The sequence below is a fragment of the Oncorhynchus keta genome, chromosome 15 (assembly GCF_023373465.1).
Source record: "Oncorhynchus keta strain PuntledgeMale-10-30-2019 chromosome 15, Oket_V2, whole genome shotgun sequence".
NCBI lineage: Eukaryota > Metazoa > Chordata > Actinopteri > Salmoniformes > Salmonidae > Oncorhynchus > Oncorhynchus keta.
Window position 1 is genome coordinate 27,684,149 of NC_068435.1, and position 20,901 is coordinate 27,705,049.

At 44.2% G+C, this 20,901-nt stretch overlaps 1 protein-coding gene across 2 annotated transcripts in view; it reads left to right on the forward strand.

Annotated features, from left to right (window-relative positions):
* Positions 1–20,901, forward strand: part of LOC118394713 (E3 ubiquitin-protein ligase HECW1-like) — a 47,963-nt gene continuing 27,062 nt past the window's right edge. For both annotated transcript variants that reach the window (XM_035788189.1, XM_035788190.1), the window contains exons 1-17: positions 1–243; positions 3,124–3,457; positions 4,067–4,174; positions 5,734–5,828; positions 8,032–8,107; positions 8,811–8,980; positions 11,239–11,381; positions 11,645–11,745; positions 12,462–13,805; positions 13,899–14,000; positions 14,137–14,287; positions 17,029–17,153; positions 17,338–17,480; positions 17,691–17,876; positions 18,102–18,236; positions 18,616–18,721; positions 18,878–18,974. In XM_035788189.1, coding sequence (XP_035644082.1) covers positions 214–243; positions 3,124–3,457; positions 4,067–4,174; positions 5,734–5,828; positions 8,032–8,107; positions 8,811–8,980; positions 11,239–11,381; positions 11,645–11,745; positions 12,462–13,805; positions 13,899–14,000; positions 14,137–14,287; positions 17,029–17,153; positions 17,338–17,480; positions 17,691–17,876; positions 18,102–18,236; positions 18,616–18,721; positions 18,878–18,974 — 3,446 coding nt within the window. In that variant the 5' untranslated portion in view covers positions 1–213. The remainder of the gene's footprint in view (positions 244–3,123; positions 3,458–4,066; positions 4,175–5,733; positions 5,829–8,031; positions 8,108–8,810; positions 8,981–11,238; positions 11,382–11,644; positions 11,746–12,461; positions 13,806–13,898; positions 14,001–14,136; positions 14,288–17,028; positions 17,154–17,337; positions 17,481–17,690; positions 17,877–18,101; positions 18,237–18,615; positions 18,722–18,877; positions 18,975–20,901) is intronic.

Here is a 20,901-nt window from a genome sequence, read left to right on the forward strand (position 1 = left end):
CTGAATTGATGCAAAATGGTCTGCAATTGGTCGAAGCTTTGTGGTACCCAGGAGAAAGACCGTATCGCACAGCAGCATCATTGTAAGAATGGTCCGAAAACCGTCTGACAAACCTGGAACATGGCCCAGCGGAGGATATAGAATATCATATTCTTAGAACATCAAAACATGACAAATGCCATAAGCATTTTGACGGTTAATCTATAATAGGCTATGATTCAAAGGCAGGTGACACTGACCCAGGTACGTTTGAATAAATGTAGGCATATTTGTCCAGCTGTCAATTAGATAGGCATGGCTAAATTGATACGTGCCAGTGTCCGAATCGATCTCTAGTTTAGATTGATGTATGTAATCACGAGATCTATGCACTAGAAAATAATATAGTTTACGCCTCATATGTGTTCTCAAACAAAGAAATTTCTAGCATTTTTTCGTGTGTTGTGATTGTTCCACTGATGCTGCATGCTATGTCATTGGATGCAGTAGAGTACGGCCTCTATATTGATGACCAGGCCAAAGAAATTCGCCCCTGTAGCCAGGTTGGCTATGTAATGTCTCGTAGTGTTTGATAATATTATTATTGGGAAGTGAGTATCGATTTCGCAATTAGGAGAGTGTTTTGATCGAGTACGTATATCCTAGTCAGAGTAGGTCAATCCCTTTGGGATGCTCCACCATAGTAGGGGAAGGGACCTCTGCCTATCTTGTCATCATAGCACGCAAATTGGCCTACTCCTTTTGGTTGTTAGAGAGAGGGAGCAGGAGGGATGAACAGAGTGTGTGTGTGTGTGTGTGTGTGTGAATGTAAAATGCAACAATACATAGGACGGAGCAGAGAGAGGTGAGAATAGGAGGAAGGCAATATTTGTAGTTTACTAATACTAACATAGTACTACTATACTATATTAATACTGCTACTGTTCCGGATGTCGTTAAAGGCAGCCCCCCGCACCTCTTTGATTCAGAGGGGTTGGGTTAATTGCGGAAGACACATTTCAGTTGAATGCATTCAGTTGTACAACTGACTAGGTATCCCCTTTTCCTTTACCCTTGTACTACTATACCATAGAAGGCCACCTAGAATAAACAAGCTGTTCCAGACAATTCAACACTGCACAGGGAGATAGACACTCTTTCCTCTCTGCTGCAGCCGTAATTTGTTTAGGCTGGTGGGAGCTAAATGAGCAGAAGGAAGGAGAATGTTGAGCCACCACTCAGTAGATAGTAAAAAAAATGCATTGAGTGAGTCATCAGCCAAGAGCCCCAGTGCAGAGGTGCATGAGGAGGACTGAACACTGCTCCTTTGACTGGAAGGATATCTATGATGTTGCTGCTAATCCAGTGCAGCGAAGAAGAAACTCAGTATCTGGATGCAACAGAATGCGATCTATTGTCCTAGCTGCTTTCCCATGGTTGAACACTGCATGCTGTGATCAGCCACGTGGTTTGTTTAGCGTCACGCTGTTGATTCGCTGTAGTGTAATTTGTGATGCCGTGATGATAACGCACCAGATCCTCTTCTTCAGATTAGTCTCAGTGAGTAAATCCAATGAGATTAAAATCATGAGCTTTATGTGGAGGTAGGTAGCCTACAGCATGGGATTAACTACAGTGTGGCATATTCATGCATCATGCTGGCAACCATCCAACCTTATAAGAAAAGAGGCATCTTTTCTCTACAAAACATTTCATATTTCACAATACCTTACTGTACCTTAATCACAAGGGATTTACAACTGTCCTTCATTTCACTAGTGTACTGATATTTTTGTAATGAATTGGCAGCTTTTAAAATATGATAAGGATTGTATTATTTAACACTTTTGGCCTACTCAATTATACTGTCTGCATCCCTGCATTTATTACTCAGTTGGGAGCTCCTGTGAGGGAAGAAATATGCAGACCTACTGTGTTATGTAAGTGCACTAAGATATCCTCAGTATCTGCACAGTCAATATAGTACTGGGATGCTGATTAGCAATGAGCCAAGTTATCTCATATGGCTCCTAAAAGGAGTTAAGTAATAGTCCCATTCAGAGAGAAACATAAACGACTGCACTGTCTACTGGCATTTTAATGTGAAGCATTTGAACTCACTTACAGTAGCAGTAACTTTTTCTCTAACTCCTCTTTTGATTTAGCTTAGTGACCATTTCAGTATTTTATCTACTCAATTATTATACTTAGCCTGCACACACAGCAGAGAATGTCAAGTGAAATTCTCACATTCTTCCCTGCTCTTCTCATTCTCTTCTTACCAATGTCTTATACAGTGTGTGTTGTATATGGTGGAATTCCATCCATACTGTACATAGGTTGTATGGAGGCAGGCAGATGACAAGTGACCTTGTTGCTGAAGAACAGTGGCAGAGTTGTTGAAGAGGATGCTTGGCATCTGGAAGCCCTTCCACATTGGAGGGCCAGAGAGTGGCTCTAATAAGACACGTCACTGAAGGGTCTGTGCAGGTGGATTGTTCTCAGAGGGGAGTAGGGGTCTTGTCTATTGTGTTGGTCTGCTGCCCAGGCAGACTGACTGACAGAGAGCGAGACATTTATCTTCTATCACTGAGCCAGCAGTATTTGTATGCGTGTGTGTGTTTAAGAGAGACAGCGAGAGAGAGATTTAATTGAACTGAGAGAGAGCGAGAGAGAGCGAGAGCGAGAGCGAGAGCGAGAGAGAGTGAGAGAGAGAGAGAGAGAGGCAGCACACTCGATCACTTTTGAATAGTCCATTTCACACCCTGAGCAGGACAGGGCCCGGGAGTCTTCCTTACTGTTAGCACTGTGCTGTATTGTTGTCTCTCCTCCCACTGAGAAGCTACTACAAGATAGTGGAGAAACCTCCCAAAGCTCATGGGATTTCCTGTTGGTAATCTTCCCACTGTAGCTCCACTTTCTCTGCAGGACTGTAGAAATCACTACCTCTAAAGTCTGCTCAGAGATAACCAACAGAATAACACATCTGCGGTGTTCTTAAAGATGGAGATAAAGGTTTTGATTGGACTTACATCGACTGTATCTCAAAAACAGGGATAGGAATGCTAAATGTGGAGCCTCCTTAACCTCTCTCCATCCTCCCCATTCAGATTCTCTTCTCTGCTTTTCTTCCCTCTCCCCCAGAACTTGTACCAGAACAGGTTTCTCGGACTCAGACTTGCAGCCATGGCCTCCCCGTGTCGTTCGTCCCAGAACCGTTGGCGCTGTAAGGACCACATCCGCCACAGCTACAACCCCGAACAATTCCGCAACGTTAATTTCCAGAATGGGGTGCCGGAGGATGTGGCGGCCATGTACCGCTCCACCAGCGACACGGATCTGGTGACATCACACAGCCGCTCCACGCTTACCGTCAGCACCTCGCACTACGCCATCGGACAGACCCAGGACATCCTCATCTGCTGGGACATCAAGGAGGAGGTGGACGCTGGGGACTGGATCGGCATGTACCTCATTGGTGAGCACTACCATAACTTTTAGGATATTTTTATTATTTAATTTTACCATTGATTTTCATAGAAGGGACCAAGTGAATAATTAGTAGATGATAGAGCCAGATAGAGATGGTGAGATGAAGAACAGTTTATTTCCAATATTGTGAAGCTGTTACACATCGGGTGGATCAAGGACAGGAACAAGAATGTGTTATTTCAAGTCTATTTGAAAGGTACTGTATGTAAGGTACATGGAGAGCTATGTGATGACTCAGTTCAGGTCTGCTTTCACATATGTTTCAAGGTAATCTTGAGGTGTTCTGGTTTTCTGATAAGGTGCGCAGACTCATATTCACAGGTACTCTAACTGACAATGCCTGTGTAATAATGTTGTGTAACATTGGGCTGGATTCAATCCGTATCGCCAAAGTTCAGCACTCTAGTGCGCTTGAAATGTAAAGGTGATTTCCGATTGAGCCGACATATGCAGCGTTTACTATGAATGCAGTCTCTGCGAATGCGGGAACATTGCCTTTAAACTTAAATTGCGCTGTAGTGCTGAACTTCCGCGATACGGTTTGAATCCAGCCTTAAGTCTCACACCTTTCCTCTCTGTCTTACCTCTCTCTCAGAAGAGGTGTCGTCTGAGAACTTTCTAGACTACAAGAGCCGCGGAGTGAATGGTTCCCACAAGGGCCAGATAGTGTGGAAGATTGAGGGCAACTCCTATTTTGTGGAGCGTAAGTGCATTTCTGGAAATACATTCAAAACCACCTACATTATAATATGCTACTTCTCCCACACACTGAGAGAGCTGTTTTATAACGCATGTAGCATCGAGCTCTCAGAACAGGACACTGCTTCGTCAGTGCATATTGTAGATCTTTACGTAACAATGAAACAATCTCATATCCAATGAACAGTTGTGCCCATACATTTGTGTCTGTAACTATCAGGATTTCCCAGTACAATCCTTCTTACCCTGCACTGATTAAAGCAAGTCTTTTAGGCAAGAGATTCACAGAAATAAAATAATTTACACAGCCAAAGGATCCCATTAGCTCCACTAGACTAGAGAATCCACACTGACTGTACAGTACAGTAGGCCCCGGTGTGGACAGCTCTGCTTACACACAAGGGAAAGGGAACTATGAATAACTAACTGCCATTGTGCCATCTTCCACTCATTTGATCCTGCTAATGTAATGTTTTGTCAGCTGTGAGTGATTTTGTTATTTAGCTATCACTGCTTATTTTTTATTTACCTACAGTAAGACTCATCCCTCAAAGAGCTCCTCCCACCTCATTAGAACGGACAGGACATATATCAATCAATCTTTTCCCCAATACAGTTCGCTGGTGCCTGTGTGCCTCTCTATAGGCCAGTCCGTGGTGTTTACTCCAAAGCATCTCTTTTTAGCTACCACAGTAGATTAGCAGGTTGGATAGAAGCCACTGAGATTGAGACTGAGACTCTGTGTAATGAAAGTGATAGTATTATCTGTCTGTCTGACTCTCAGGTCCTAATAGCCATGTAGCTGAGGACAGCCTGCTCTCTCTCTCCCCCAGTTTATTGGCATGCTGCTCAGAACAGCTTTCTAAAGGCGTCAGCATGCTTCAGTTTGGCTGGAGGCTAGCCAAAGTCGACTAGGCGAACCGAACAAGTGTGCTCGCATACTCCCTTAAAAGACCTTCCCTTGGAAAACGCGACAATAATAGTTTGTCCATTTTGAGACATCATAGCCAGTATAAACTTCCTCAAAATAGTCAGAATTAACCTATGATAACTCTGTCATTAATTTAGACATTTTTGCAGAGGAGATCTTAGTTGCGCATATTTATTTCTAACCAAGATGATTGAGGCAGTATTTCACAATGAAAAAAATGTGCACGAAAACAAGTTGTCTCTTTATTGAAGGATCCCTACTTCTGACCAATCACAGATGAAGGGGCATAGATTTCCGTTACCGATTTCGGCTTGCCTCCAGAAAAAAATTTGTGTGCCCGATCAGCCGAAGTCCAAAACAAACAAAAACGTCACAAAATGTCTTCATAATATATGCACAAACTCTTCCGAACTGTTTCGGCTGGGAAGCATGGGGACGACCTTTAGGCCATACTGGTGTGGCTCTGGCCTGTTTTTGAAAGCTGTCCAACTTTGAAATGTGATCAAGGTGCCAATAAACTGAGAAATCATGTATAAAACAAACAGTAGGTCATGCTAAAAAGATAGGACAACCTGTTCTTAAACTCTTTTCTGTTCCCTGTCCTCTTTCATCTGACTCTTCTTTCTTCTCAGCGGAGACCAAGATCTGTTTTAAATACTACCATGGTGTGAGCGGGGCCCTGCGAGCCACTACCCCCAGTTTGACTGTGAAGAACCCCTCAGTTCCGGTGAGTGTGTGGGACGACTACTTTGTCCAAACCTGGTAGTGCTACATGGGCTCTGTATTCATTAGTGCTCCTCTAGGGACACTGATGATAAGAGGTAGCGTGTTAATTATGGATCTACTGTATGTCTTTCAATCTGAAGGATTTATCTTTGCATTGTCTGGGTTTGAGCTTATTAGTAGAGCCCAAAAAACTCCTGACAGTTCCAGAAAGAGATCAGCAATCCCTCCGGTGTCTCATCTATTGTCCAGCTCCGTCCATTATAACTGCCTGGATTACTTGGGGTTATCAGACGCCATTTAAAGTGCTGATATGTTAGGTTTAGAAATCCATTTTTTGAGATTGGTTACCCTTCCTTTCTCATTGACTGGAGAAGAAAACAATGGCATTTATTACAAGCTTATTAGCAGGATAACATTTGTCTCTCAGAGGAAAAGATAACATCTGCAAATCTGTGTATGCACAACCAATACATTTTGATTTGATTTAAGACCCACAGGAGGGACAGACAGAGAGAGGGGGGGGGTGGGGGTGGAGAGAGAGCGACAGAGGGAGAGAATGATAGAAACAGAGACTGCAAGTGCTGACGACAGACAGACAGACAGACAGACAGACAGACAGACAGACAGACAGACAGACATAAACAAACCGATAAGCCACAGCCAGAGGTGAACAGAGAGTGGAAGGGAATTACAGAATTTCATTCTGTTGTCCTTGTGCTGGCCCTGTTGTGGAGTAAGTTGTAGTACAGGTCTTGTGGGCACTTAAGGTTACTACAAGTTTGCATGTGGGTGGAGTGGGATCTTTGGAGTAGCGGACACCTTTGGTTAACATGATATCCTCGCAGGTCCCATTCACAAGGGGGCGATGGCAAAGTTTTTATTTTTGTGTTTTCATTGCTAGTAGTAGCCAGCCAGTAGCTAGCTGGCTTTAGCCTGGCTAAAAAGAAAGCTAGCCATTTTAGCTTCCCACATCTCAATGTGAAACAATCAGATTTATAATTAAATAATATGCCCTGGCAAATATTCTTATACTTCCCTTTTAACCTAAAACATTATACCAGTTTGATATGCTGCTTGTGTATTCATTCCCATATCAGCTAAAAATAGAACATAATGTTTTGGTGTGGAGAAAAAGTCACATGGCTAGCTAGTTGGCTTCAGCAGGTTCTAGCATTTCACAATAGCCTTTAAATCACTAGTTATTACTTCTAAACAAAATACTTTTTTGGTGGATTCTTGAGATTTCTTGTTCTCTTCTCATTTGTGGTGGAAACAAAATAAGAATATCTTGTCTTGTCGTACCTTGCTAACAAGTTGGCTAGCCTTTTAGCTTCCCTCATCTCCATCTGAAATAATCTGATTTATAATTAAATAAAATGCCCTGGTAAATATTATTTTACTTGCCAGTGTAACCTACAACATTATCCTAATTTGACATGCTGCTTCAATGTATTCACTCCCAGAATAACATTAAACAAAATACATTTGGGGGGATTCTATAAGGCTACAATGTTGTCTGGTTTATTGCTTGAACAGACACTGAGATTATATTTGGTTATCAATGCAAAATAGGCTACTTGAATGAATAGTCTATATAGCCTAATGGACAGCAACATCACTGCCCCCACGGTAGTGGAGACAATGATACGCTGAGTCTCAATCTCCAGGTAGAAGAAAACTGCAGCGAATGTCGGAGTGTATGGTGTTTACAAGGAGCCGCCTCTTTTGTGACGAAAATGTAATTGCATCACTACGCTACACTCCGTCAGCTCCCTCTACGTATAAGTTCCAGATGTCTGCTGCAGACCCCCACAGCCTACACACCACCACACTGCTATGATCACTGGTCCACCTAGAGAGGCTCACACAATACTCCTACAGGAATGTGCACGCGCGTGTGTGTCTTGCGTCTGACCCTTATCCCTCATCCCCCATCTCTCAGTGGCCTCGATCATCTCTGTGGCTATTTTCCCTTTACTGAATTTTTCCCTGGGTAGTAAAGACCACTCGACCACTAGACAGGCTTACACCTGTGGAGGCAGAGCAAGGAGCAAGGAGGAGAGATGCTGTAAAGGCTGGCGCTGATGTCTCGCTCTCATTCTCTTTTTTCTTTGTCTTTATCACTCCCTCTAATCCTTTCACTCTTTCATTCATTCAATCAATCTCTCTTTCCTTCCCTCCTTCCCTATTTCTCCCTCCTGCAGGTATTTAAGCCCGTCACCAATGAAGAAGTCCCCCAGAGCACAGGCAGTAGAAGACTCATCAGCTTCTCCCTCTCAGGTGAACAGTCTATTGTGCCAAGTGTTTCTGACAGGCCTGAATTGAGTTAGATTCCTAACAGTGAGGGATGTAGCAGCAGCAGCATTAGAGGCGGTATGATCCAGTTCCATCTGATTCACAGTGAGGTAACACACACTGATGTGATGTTAGATGAAAGGTGGGTGAGACAGCTCGGGAAGTTGTGTATCTAAATATTACTCTCCCCCCACCACTGCATGGGAGATGACAGGAGGAGGCAAATGTGATTTTTAGGCAGCTCCTCCCCCTTCATCTTTAGCATTGATCAACACAGGCTTACAAATACTGAACAAGCAGGCGGACTGTAGCAGTCCCTGTCTAGTCCCAGATCACTGGAAGGTTATGCTACTGTATGACATGGCTGTCACAATTGTTAGAGAGCAGAGTTGGAGAGAAGTTAAATGCCACACTATTCAAAATAATAATTCTGTCTAGATGTATTATTCATGATTAGTTATTTTCTCTCTGCTCTCCTGTAGCATAATATATTACTACTATTATTGTAGAAGTACAATATACTGTTGTATTTGGCGAGATATTGAACTGAATTATTTTGCAGAGCTTCTCAAGCATATTCTTGCGTGCACTCTACTCCAATTTGTCAGAAGAATGTGATGTCCTTAACCCCGTATAGGTGACATTTCAAAGCCTTTCCTTCTCTCTATACTCTTATCATCTCTGGCAGATTTCCATGCCACAGGGCTGAAGAAGGGGATGTTCTTCAACCCTGACCCCTACCTTAAGATCGCCATCCACCCCGGCAGGAACAGCATCTTCCCGGCACTGCCACACCACGGCCAGGAGAAACGCTCAGGCATCGTCTGTAACACCATCAACCCTCACTGGCAGAGAGAGGTGAGTGGAGAGCTGTGTTAGTGATTCATATCGTGTAAACGTTCTGTGCAATACTGGTAATGATTATTTCCAGTATTTCAAGGCCCTATACATGTACACTTACCCAACATTACAATGGGTTATATTTACTCAAGAGAAAAAATGATGAACATGTGTTGCAAAAACTTGTATTTGGATGTAATGATTTGGTAGCACATATCATCTCCCACAACATCTACTAAAGATATTGATCTCTGTATAATACTGGCAGGGAGGCAAGCAGAGCTTATTGCCATTTGACTTGGTTAGGGAGGGATATTCCCCTCCTGCCTGTATCTCCTCCTCCTGAACACAGCAGTACTCCCGCCCTGCCTGTATCTCCTCCTCCTGAACACAGCAGTACTCCCGCCCTGCCTGTATCTCCTCCTCCTGAACACAGCAGTACTCCCACCCTGCCTGTATCTCCTCCTCCTGAACACAGCAGTACTCCCGCCCTGCCTGTATCTCCTCCTCCTGAACACAGCAGTACTCCCCTCCTGCCTGTATCTCCTACTCCTGAACACAGCAGTACTCCCCTCCTGCCTTTATCTCCTCCTCCTGAACACAGCAGTACTCCCACCCTGCCTGTATCTCCTCTTCCTGAACACAGCAGTACTTCCGCCCTGCCTGTATCTCCTCCTCCTGAACACAGCAGTACTCCCACCCTGCCTGTATCTCCTCCTCCTGAACACAGCAGTACTCCCCTCCTGCCTGTATCTCCTCCTCCTGAACACAGCAGTACTCCCACCCTGCCTGTATCTCCTCCTCCTGAACACAGCAGTACCCCCGCCCTGCCTGTATCGCCTCTTCCTGAACACAGCAGTACTCCCCTGCTGCCTGTATCTCCTACTCCTGAACACAGCAGTACCTCCACCCTGCCTGTATCTCCTCCTGAACACAGCAGTACTCCCGCCCTGCCTGTATCTCCCCCTGAACACAGCAGTACTCCCGCCCTGCCTGTATCTCCTCCTCCTGAACACAGCAGTACCCCCCTCCTGCCTGTATCTCCTCCTCCTGAACACAGCAGTACTCCCGCCCTGCCTGTATCTCCTCCTCCTGAACACAGCAGTACTCCCACCCTGCCTGTATCTCCTCCTCCTGAACACAGCAGTACTCCCCTCCTGCCTGTATCTCCTACTCCTGAACACAGCAGTACTCCCCTCCTGCCTGTATCTCCTCCTGAACACAGCAGTACTCCCCTCCTGCCTGTATCTCCTCCTGAACACAGCAGTACCTCCGCCCTGCCTGTATCTCCTCCTCCTGAACACAGCAGTGCTCCACCCCTGCCAAATGTATTATCATTTATAATGTATGAATTATACATTTACACCATGAGTTTTCTCATGTGGTAATCCTCTTTTATAATAATGCCTGTCAAAATTTGCTCTCTCTGCCTATAATAGGCTATTGCTGGTTTACTCATTTGGCTAATGGTTCAATTATGTGGTGTCACTGTGAAAGGGCAGAAGATGTGTCACAGGCCCAGCTCTGATTTAGCACAGTGGCAACACCCCTTTAGGTATATTGAGGGGAAGGATATAGCAGCACCACTATGTATTCATGGAAATGATCGGTATAGAGGAGGAGGTATGAGACCTGCGGAGATGATTCATGCATGCTTCATGCTGGATCTGACTGTATAGTCAAGAGCTTAGTGCTGGAGGTACAGTCTGATGATAGCTAAAAAGCTAGGTGCCTCCCTCCATCTTTGTGTCTCCCTCTTGTACCTTGAATTGATTGAGGGCTTCTGTGAGAGAGGCTATGTACAGGCAGAAGAAAAGTGCACCCTACTCCCTCCCGGTCCCCTATTTTGATATTCAGATCAGGTGCAGCATTCCTTCACTCCCTCTTGACTCCCTGGTTATACAGTAGGCCACAGCCATAGAGGTCAGTTTATGTAGAGATAAAGCTACACCTGGAGGAATGCCAATGCTTAACTCATCTGTCATAGAGATCGCATACCTCTACATTTGGCATCACTGTCATTGAAGATCATGCAAGGTTAGGTAATGCATGATTTCATATGTATTGTTCCCTCCATTCCAAAGTCTTACTTTGAGTGCAAAGAGTTCAGCACCATTGACGGCTCCCTCTTTGTTTCCTACAGCTGCAAGTATTTTCAGCACTATTAACAGCTACACACAGGGATATGCAGCTGTATAAGGCTACACGCACACACGTACACACGGCACCTTTACAGGCATTTTAAATAGATACTATGTCTTTCTCTCCCTCCTCAGCGCTTCAACTTTGTGTCTCTGCCCACGGACGTTCTGGAGATCGAGGTAAAAGACAAGTTTGCCAAGAGTCGTCCTATCATCAAACGTTTCCTGGGCAAGCAGTCCATGCCGGTGCAGAGGCTACTGGAGAAGCATGCTATTGGGTACGGCTCAGGAACACACAGCATGCTCATATATTTATCAGGATAATCAAATTATAATTAATAGATATTTGGGGAGCTCTTGAAAAAATGTTTAAAATCATAAAGTAACATGTCTCTCTCTTTTGAACTCCAACCCCCACTCCCTCTCCTTCCACCCTTTCCCCCCCATCTTCTCTCTCTACCTCCGGTCACCTCCCCACCTTTCTCTCAATTTGTTCCTCTCTACTGCACTTCTCTCTCTCTCTCTCTCTCTCTCTACACAGTGACCGTTTGGTTAGCTACACGCTGGGCCGAAGGGTGCCGACAGAACATGTCAGTGGACAGCTGCAGTTCAGATTTGAGATCACTTCCTCTATTCATCCAGGTTCCTCTTCCTCTCACACATCCTCTCACATACATCCAGACATGGGTTCAAATAGTACTCGTTTGCCATCAAATAGTTTTGCTGAGCTTGATCAAACTGTCTAGATGTAATGGAACTAATGGAATAGTTCCAAAATACAAACCCCACCCATCTGGGTCTCTTAAAAGGCTCAATCAAAAGCCCAAAGTATTTGAACAAAAACTCATGCTAATTGAACCCAGGTTTGTATAGGAAAGGGGGATACCTCGTCAGTTGTACAACTGAATGCCTTCAACAGAAATGTGTCTTCCATATTTAGCCCAACACCTTTGAATCAGAGAGTTGTACATCCTGTTTGTTGGCTTCCTCTCATGTAGGTTCACTTAGTGTTTTTCAATACAGAGGTGGGAAGATAATATATAATATGTACTATAAGTCTTTCTGTAAATATCAACTTTCAAATCTAGGTTTAGACTGGCAGATATTAAACATTGGTTTAGCTGTTGAGTTGACACTTTTTTTAAACAATAGGTTCTATTATTATAAATTGTCATATTGTCATACTCGATGTATACAGGATTTTCCATTCATTGACATACCAAAGCAGAAACAGAGTGGTGTATTAACTAATGAATAGTGTAAGTTCATGTTGATATGACCCACTTTGTGTCAGGCAGCCTGGCAGGCCATCACAGGCCTCTGACTGGGAGGTAATGAGCTCTGTTCTCCTCCTGCAGATGATGAAGACATGTCTCTCAGCACAGAGCCTGAGTGTGCCGCTGTGCAGGAGATCAGTAACCAGGGGGAGGGCCAGTCCTCCCAGGCCCAGGGCCAGGCCGAGGACACAATGAGCCTGGGTCCAGGGGCTCCCGAACTCCCCATGGATGAGGAGGAAGACGCTGGAGCTCCAGAACTTCCAATTGGAGGAGATACAGTTACAGACACGCCCATGGAGGGGCATCCAGCAGGGCCTTTGGGTTCAGAGGAACCCATGGATGGAGATGGAGACTCAGGGCCTAGCTGTTCCAGAAGCAAGGCCCTAAAAACAGAACCAAGTCAACCAGAGGTCAATGGGGCTCAGGAAGAGGTGGCTGTGGCTGTAGCTGTGGCTGCAGAGAAGCTGCCCTCGGTAGAGGATAACAGGGAGGAAGGGGGGCAGCAAACCCCCTCCAGTCCTCACCTTGCTGACCCAGAGCAGGGGGTGGACAGTACACCAGCAGAGGGTCAGGTCATCCCTGCTGTATTGGAAGACATGGAGAGTGGAGCACCTGGGGAGCCAGCAGAACAGGTGGTGGGTCAGGAGGAAGGGGACGAGGAATGCTGCTCCCTGCGCATCAGGACCACCCCTAGGCGTAAGAACCGTCCCTGCTCCCTGCCCGTGTCGGAGCTGGAGACAGTCATCGCCTCGGCCTGTGGGGAGCCTGAGACCCCTCGCTCCCACTACATCCGCATCCACCACCTCCTCCACAGTCTGCCCTCTGCCCAGCCAGGCACCCAGGAGGACAGGGATGGAGAGGGGGCTGAAGCTGAAACAGAGCCTGATCCAGACCCTGGCCCTGACCAGCTCAGCCCCAGGGTCCAGGATGGCTCAGAAGAGGATGAAACAGCAGAACCACTGACCCCCGGGCCCAGGAGGACCCTGCCTCGCAGCCTGTCCATCGAGCGTCTGTCCGACCTGGCCCTGCTACTGGACAGCGAGGGCCGCCACCCCCAGGGCCAGGTTAGGGGTGACCAGAGAGTGTCCGACGAAGACGACATGGAGCCCTGCTGCAGTGACTCCTGCTATGAGGGCCGAGGAGGCAGTCACAACCAGGCACCTATAGTGGCTGTAGCCAGGATGTCTGTGGAGAGCAGTGATTTCCCCTCCCAGGAGGATGAGGACATGGAGGGGAACGGAGCAGAGAGCAGTGATTTCCCCTCCCAGGAGGATGAGGACATGGAGGTGAACGGAGAGGAGAGCAGGGAGCCAGGAGATGGGATGCCCCAGTGGCAGGGGGCCCTATCCACACAGGTCCAGAGCCCCCAGAGCTTCATAGAAAACGGAGAGTCTCCCGTGGCCGGGCCCAGTGGGAAGATAGGACGTGAGTTGGGTTCCTCACTGAATACTAACTAGCAAAATAGAGATGTGAGTTTGGTAAGTTAGGATATACTGACCTGTTTTTGTCATCCCATAGGAGATTGTCCCCTACCGTCCAGTCATCCTCCAGTCAGCCAGCTTCCTGCTCTGCGTCATGATCCTCATCATTACCCCACTATAGATGAACCACTACCACCAAGTGAGCTTTGTATATAACTTTGTTTGAGACTCTGAGTCATATCATTCATATTCCTTGTTGATGAACAATACATACCAGAACAAAACTAATGGTAGTAACTAAGAAATAATTGTCTCCACTGTGTGTTTGTGTATAGACTGGGAAGCGCGTGTGGACAGCCACGGTCGTGTGTTCTACGTGGATCACATCAACAGGACCACCACGTGGCAGAGACCCACCTCAGCAGCCACGCCTGACGGCATGAGGAGGTCAGGGTCCGTTCAGCAGATGGAACAGCTCAATAGAAGGTGAGTGAATGGGGGAGACGGGAAGAAAGAGGAGAGAGGTAGATCCTACTTTCGTAAAAGAAAACAAGTGAAAACGTACACTATACAGGACCATCTGGTGGTTGTAAGAAGAACCTAAAGCTTATTTGTTTCTTGGATGATTTTCTTAGAATTGGTTCAGTTCATTCCGAGAATGGGGGAGTTTTGTATTAAACCCCCTAAAGTTGATGTCGGTGCCCCGCGGATATTAATTTGCATAATACAAAAATCCCCATCAATATCTGTCACTTTAAGATAGAGATTTTTTTGCATTCGATGCATCGCAATCTACCACATCTGCCTAATGTATGTAGCACTTCCTCATCTGCGGTGAAAGGTAGCAGAGCTAGAGTGGTGTTTGTCAGATCATGAGACAACCGTTTGGAACGGTTTGGCCTACAAACTAATACGCCTCTGTGGAAAGCTGAGTCTCTAACTAACATGATGGTGTTCTCCCTTTTGCTCTACGTCTTGGTACTTGTTTGAATACGGTACAGCTGATCTGCCCGAACAGTTTGGGCTACACACTAATATGACACCGTGGAAAGGCGACTCTCACAAACACGTCATGACGGTTAATTTGCTCTAGGACGCCCACAGACCTCACAAGACTCATCTGAAGGTCTTCCAGTACCAGTTGGAAAAAAATAATCGAAGTACAGTGTATATGGAGACTGTTAAGTGTACATTATCTCTCACATATAGGGCAGACACTTCAGAACCCCGCCCCCCATTGATACCTAATTTCTTGGATTCTTTTTCAAAAGCATTTGCTGCCATGTGTTAAACATTTGGTTAGGGCTGTGGCTGTCTTTTTTACGCTTGTACCATGTCTTTATGAACCACTACTAGAAGAACTTGCCATGAAATGCCTGAGATATTCTGAATGGAGGAAAAGTCACTAAGTCTTGACAGTAATAATCAGATGAGAAATGTGCACAACAGGCTGTGAAGAATTGCATAAGTGTTATTATACAACTGCAGTGCATGAAATCTCTTAATGAGATTGGAGACCTAGAGAACGAGGGAGGAGAAATTCATTGAAATGCTATTGAAGGCGAGGACAGGGCTTGCCCTCGCTGGGCTGGTGGAATTCCCTTTGTGTGTCTGGAATGAGAAGTGTGTCCAACTGGAGACATGAGCAGTGGGCTGTGTCAGGGCTGTGTCATAGATCCTTCTCTCTGTCAGGATAACCCCTGCACAGACCTCGCATGTATTGAAGACTATTACAGTAGTGGAATCCATTGATCAATGGTCGCAAATTCAACTTCTTTCTCTCTGGGGATTAACTCTAAGCAAGCCTACATTTCTTGTACAGTATTGAGTGATAATTCAATAAAAATATGTTTTTGAATGACTTTTTTTCTCACCAAGATAAATGATCTAACGTCATTAGCAGAACATTTTTTGCTTATTTAAAAAAAGGCTTAATACAAACAAGTGATGTATATTGCAACATTACGACAAAAATGGTAGAGGCAAGCAGAAGGGGGAAAAGTAAGGAACTTCTATGTCGGCCCTGTATTAAAGAACATAAATGGTTAAATAAAAGTGTGATAAATAAAAACATATGCTAATTTCATTTAAGGACCAAAAACCTGACAGCTGTGCCATATAAATTGCAAAATAGTTGGGAAGAGATTTGATGTACCCATTCCATAACACATGGTTTATGAATTGATACGCAAAACAACGCCGGATTCAAAACTTCACTTTTTATTTATTTAAATACTATACAAAATTCTTTAAACCAATAGAATGTTATATATATGGAGGATACAATCTTCCCAGCTATGCAGATTTTGCTGTGAGGAGGCCGTGTCATTACATAATTTATTTTGGTATTGTCCATATGTAGCTCGTTTTTGGTCACAGGTCCAGGAATGGCTGAAGAATTGCAACATTTGCCTAGAATTAACGTCAATCAATAATACAATGTTTTGCTAAAATAATGATATATATAATTTACAATCTGTAGAAGCTATGAGAATAGAAAGGTTCAGTACTTTTGTGAAACATCACAGCACAGTTGAAAAATATATGGAAAAAAATATAGAAATCCCAAATGAATGATGTTGAGAGATAGATGGGAGGGATTGAATGGAGCTGAAGGGTGGGACTAACAACAGATAAACAATGTAAAACATACGGGGTCTGTAAAATGTATATAGGTTCAGAAATGTTGCGAAATAGCACAGTTACAAATAGAAATCAAACTGGATGCACATCAGAAATAGACGAAAGACTAAAAACCAACTAAATATAACTATTGTAAAATAGATTGTGTCTGTAAAATGTGTATAAGATGTGTAAACTGAAGGTAGAAGCCTAAGTGTTTATTTGTTTACTCCAATTGGGGGAAGGGTGGTAGGGTTTGCAGGGAATAATAAAGGTATATTCTTAAAAAAGTATGTATATCTATATCTGTATATACAGTATGTGTATATGTATGTATTTGGATATATATATTTACCCCAAAAATTATATGGGGGATTAGAAATGATGCAGACAATTACATTGATGGAAGCAACAATCTTTCTGCAATTTTAAGCTGATCCTCTAAAAAAATAAATGTATCTTATTTCAATATATTTTTAAGATATTTTACCTTAATCATCTTATTAACAAGCCGTTTCTTGCACATTTAAAGGAATGGTCTAGATTGAGGCACTGTTGCTCTAACTTAAGGATGTTCAGTAAATGTGTGCTGATGTGTTTGTCAGGTACCAGAGCATCCAGAGGACCATGGCCACAGACAGGAGTGAGAATGAAGGAAGCAGAAGCAGGAGTGAGAGAACAAGCCTCAACAACAACAGCAGTGAGACAGACTCTCCTTCGGTGGCTAATGGTAAGTGGGACCACACCACAATGTCACAATTACAGAATGCAATAAACTGAAGTGTGATCTTCCATTGTAAAAAGTAATGTCATGGGTATACAAAGGGGTTTTCAAAGTTTTACACGCAATCTAGTACTCGACTGTCACCATTCAGTTAATGGTTTCTTTGTTCTCTCCTGGTGTCTGTGCGTAGAGCTGAGAAGAGACAGCTCCTCTTCCTCCTCCTCCTCGTCATCATCTCCAGTCAACAGTCAGAAGATCACAACTCTGTTACAGAGCCCAGCGGTGAAGTTCATCACACACCCAGAGTTTTTCACTGTCCTCCATGCCAACTATGTGAGTACCTATCTCCCTAGTGGACAATTATAACTATACACAGTGGACAATTAGAACAAACAATTCCCTTTTCAACACCAATACCAATGCTCAGTAACATATTCTAGTCTTCAGTAACAGATGCTGAATATTCCTCCATTGTGGTTCAGATTGGTTGCGTATGGTGTTTCTAGTATCCAGGGTCATGCTGTTATGTTTTTCTCTTCTCAGGGAGCCTACCGCATGTTCACTAGCAGCACGTGCCTGAAGCACATGATCCTGAAGATTCGTAGAGACGCTCGTAACCTTGAGAGGTACCAGCACAACAGAGACCTGGTCACCTTCCTCAACCGCTTCTCTGACGCCCAGTTTGAACTGCCCCGGGGCTGGGAGATCAAGACTGACCCTCAGGGCAAGGTGCAGAGACATCAACCCTTAGTTCATCCACAGCTAACTCCCCCACTTATTCACATACTAGTTTATTTTACCTTGGTTGACAAGATGGAAAATATGTTTTTAAAAAATGAATAAGTTTACCAATGATTCTATTGATTTGGCCTTTGTCTTCAGATCTCGCAGTGTTTAGATTTGTATTTCCAACTTTGGTACGTTTTTTCCTGTAACATCTTCTCTGTGGTCCAGAACTTCTTTGTGGACCACAACAGCCGAGCGACCACATTCATCGACCCGAGAATCCCTCTTCAGAACGGTTGTCTGCCCAACCACCTGACCCACAGGCAGCACCTACAGAGATTACGCAGCTACAGTGCTGGAGAGGTCAGAAGTCAACCAGTACTATAGAGAATACATGTCCTTGTTTTTAAGTGTTGTAACTGTGTGATTGATGACCATAATGTAATCGAATTATGGAAATATAGAATTTAATTTATGTATTTGCTTGTTTATAGCTGTACCTTTTGTCATATTTTTTTTTATTTTTTATTTTTTTTTTACCTTTATTTAACCAGGCAAGTCAGTTAAGAACATATTCTTATTTTCAATGACGGCCTGGGAACAGTGGGTTAACTGCCTGTTCAGGGGCAGAACGACAGATTTGTACCATGTCAGCTCAGGGGTTTGAACTCACAACCTTCCGGTTACTAGTCCAACGCTCTAACCACTAGGCTACGCTGCCGCCCCATATGTATTCTGTCAGGCCTCGGAGGTGTCCCGTAGTCGAGGTGCGGCCTTGTTGTTACGGCCTGGGAACAGTGTGGTGGCCGCGATGCGGAGCCAGCATCATCCCGATCCAGTGCCACAAGGTGCGTCCTGTACATACAATACAAAAAGCACACAAACCATGTGTTATAGTTTCTGCTGTGTGATACAGTTTCTGCAGTTAGTCTGTGTGAGTCCATTTCTGCTGTGTGCGTCAGTCTAACTGTCTTCTGAATTCAATGTCTTTGTTCCATTCACAGCTTATAATGACAAGATCGTGGCCTTCCTCCGTCAGCCTGGAATACTAGAAGTTCTTACGGAGCGCCAGCCAGCCCTGTCCAGGAACCATTCCCTGAGGTAGATATACACACTGGTGGATGAATTTGATATATTTTTTTTATATGAGGACTTTGTAGATTCAGGGAATGTGAATATCTCAATCACTGCTGTACTGGTACCATACTTCCATTACGGAAGTTCCCACTCTGAAAAATAAAGGCTAACACTTTACATTACAGTGCCCTTAATGTGTAACTACATGTAATTAGTGTAACAAGTATTGTAATTATGCATTATTACACTGTACTTAGCAGTAACCATAACCTTAGCCCTAACCCTAGCCTCAACTCTAACCATAGCTTCATGTCCACAACCTGGTTCAACCCTTACCTAACCCTAGCCTCAACCACAACCCTAACCCTAGCTTCATGTCCACATCCTGGTTCAACCCTTAACCCTAGCCTCAACCACAACCCTAACTTCATGTCCAAATCCGAGTTAAACCTTAACCCTCAACTTGAACCCCTCACATTGGGAACCTAAGTTGGAGTCAGTGTCAGAATCTATACAGATACTTATACGAAGGGATGTGGATTCCTTTTCACAATTCAAACCCAGACCTGTACATAAGTTTAACCTTACAAAGCAACAAACTCAAGCTCTAAAAACATTGAGCAGCAATCAGAATATTGTGAGTAAACCAGCAAATAACGGGTCTCAGATTGTTATAATGGATAAAATGCAATATCTTATTGAAGCTAATAGACAGTTAGATAATGTCAAAAACGATGTCCCATTGCTCCACTCAACAACTGGAAACACAAAGACTAATCAGGGAGATAGTGAGTGAGGATAAGTATATTACAGATAAACAGATGGTCTACCTTTTTGGGCCAGATTCTCCAAAACCTAGGCAGTTTTACTTACTACCTAAAATATATAATCTCATGAGACATGGACAGTTCTCCCACGAGTTCCCTGCGGTAGACCAATAGCAAGTGATTGTGGCTCAGAATCTTATTGTACAGTGGATTGCGAAAGTATTCACCCCCTTGACATTTTTCCTATTTTGTTGCCTTACAAACTGGAATTCAAATGGATTTTGAGGGGTTTGAATCATTTGATATATACAACATGCCTACCACTTTTAAGATGAAAAATATTTTTTTATTGTGAAACAAACAAGAAATAAGACAAAAAACAGAACTTGAGCATGCATAACTATTCACCCCCAAAGTCAATACTTTGTAGAGCCACCTTTTGCAGCAATTACAGCTGCAAGTCTCTTGAGGTATGTCTCTATAAGCTTGGAACATCTAGCCACTGAGATTTTTGCCCATTCTTCAAGGTAAAACTGCTGCTCGAGTGTTGCTTTAGCAGTATGCTTAGGGTCATTGTCCTGCTGGAAGGTAAACCTCCGTCCCAGTCTCAAATCTCTGGAAGACTGAAATAGGTTTCCCTCAAGAATTTCCCTGTATTTAGCGCCATCCATCATTCCTTCAATTCTGACCAGTTTCCCAGTCCCTGCCAATAAAAAACATCCCCACAGCATGATGCTGCCACCACCATGCTTCACTGTGGGGATGTTGTTCTCTGGGTGATGAGAGGTGTTGGGTTTGCGACCAGACTTAGCGTTTTCCTTAATGGCCAAAAAGCTCAATTTTAGTCTCATCTGACCAGAGTTCCTTCTTCCATATGTTTGGGGAGTCTCCCACATGCCTTTTGGCAAACACCAAATATGTTTGCTTATTATTTTCTGACCACTCTTCCTTAAAGCCCAGCCCTGTGGAGTGTACGGCTTAAAGTGGTCCTATGGACAGATACTCCAATCTCCGCTGTGGAGCTTTGCAGCTCCTTCGGGTTTATCTTTGGTCTCTTTTTTGCCTCTCTCTGATTAATGCCCTCCTTGCTTGGTCCCTGAGTTTTGGTGGGCGGCCCTCTCTTTGCAGGTTTGTTCTGGTGCCATATTCTTTCCATTTTTTAATAATGGTTAAAGCACCTGGAC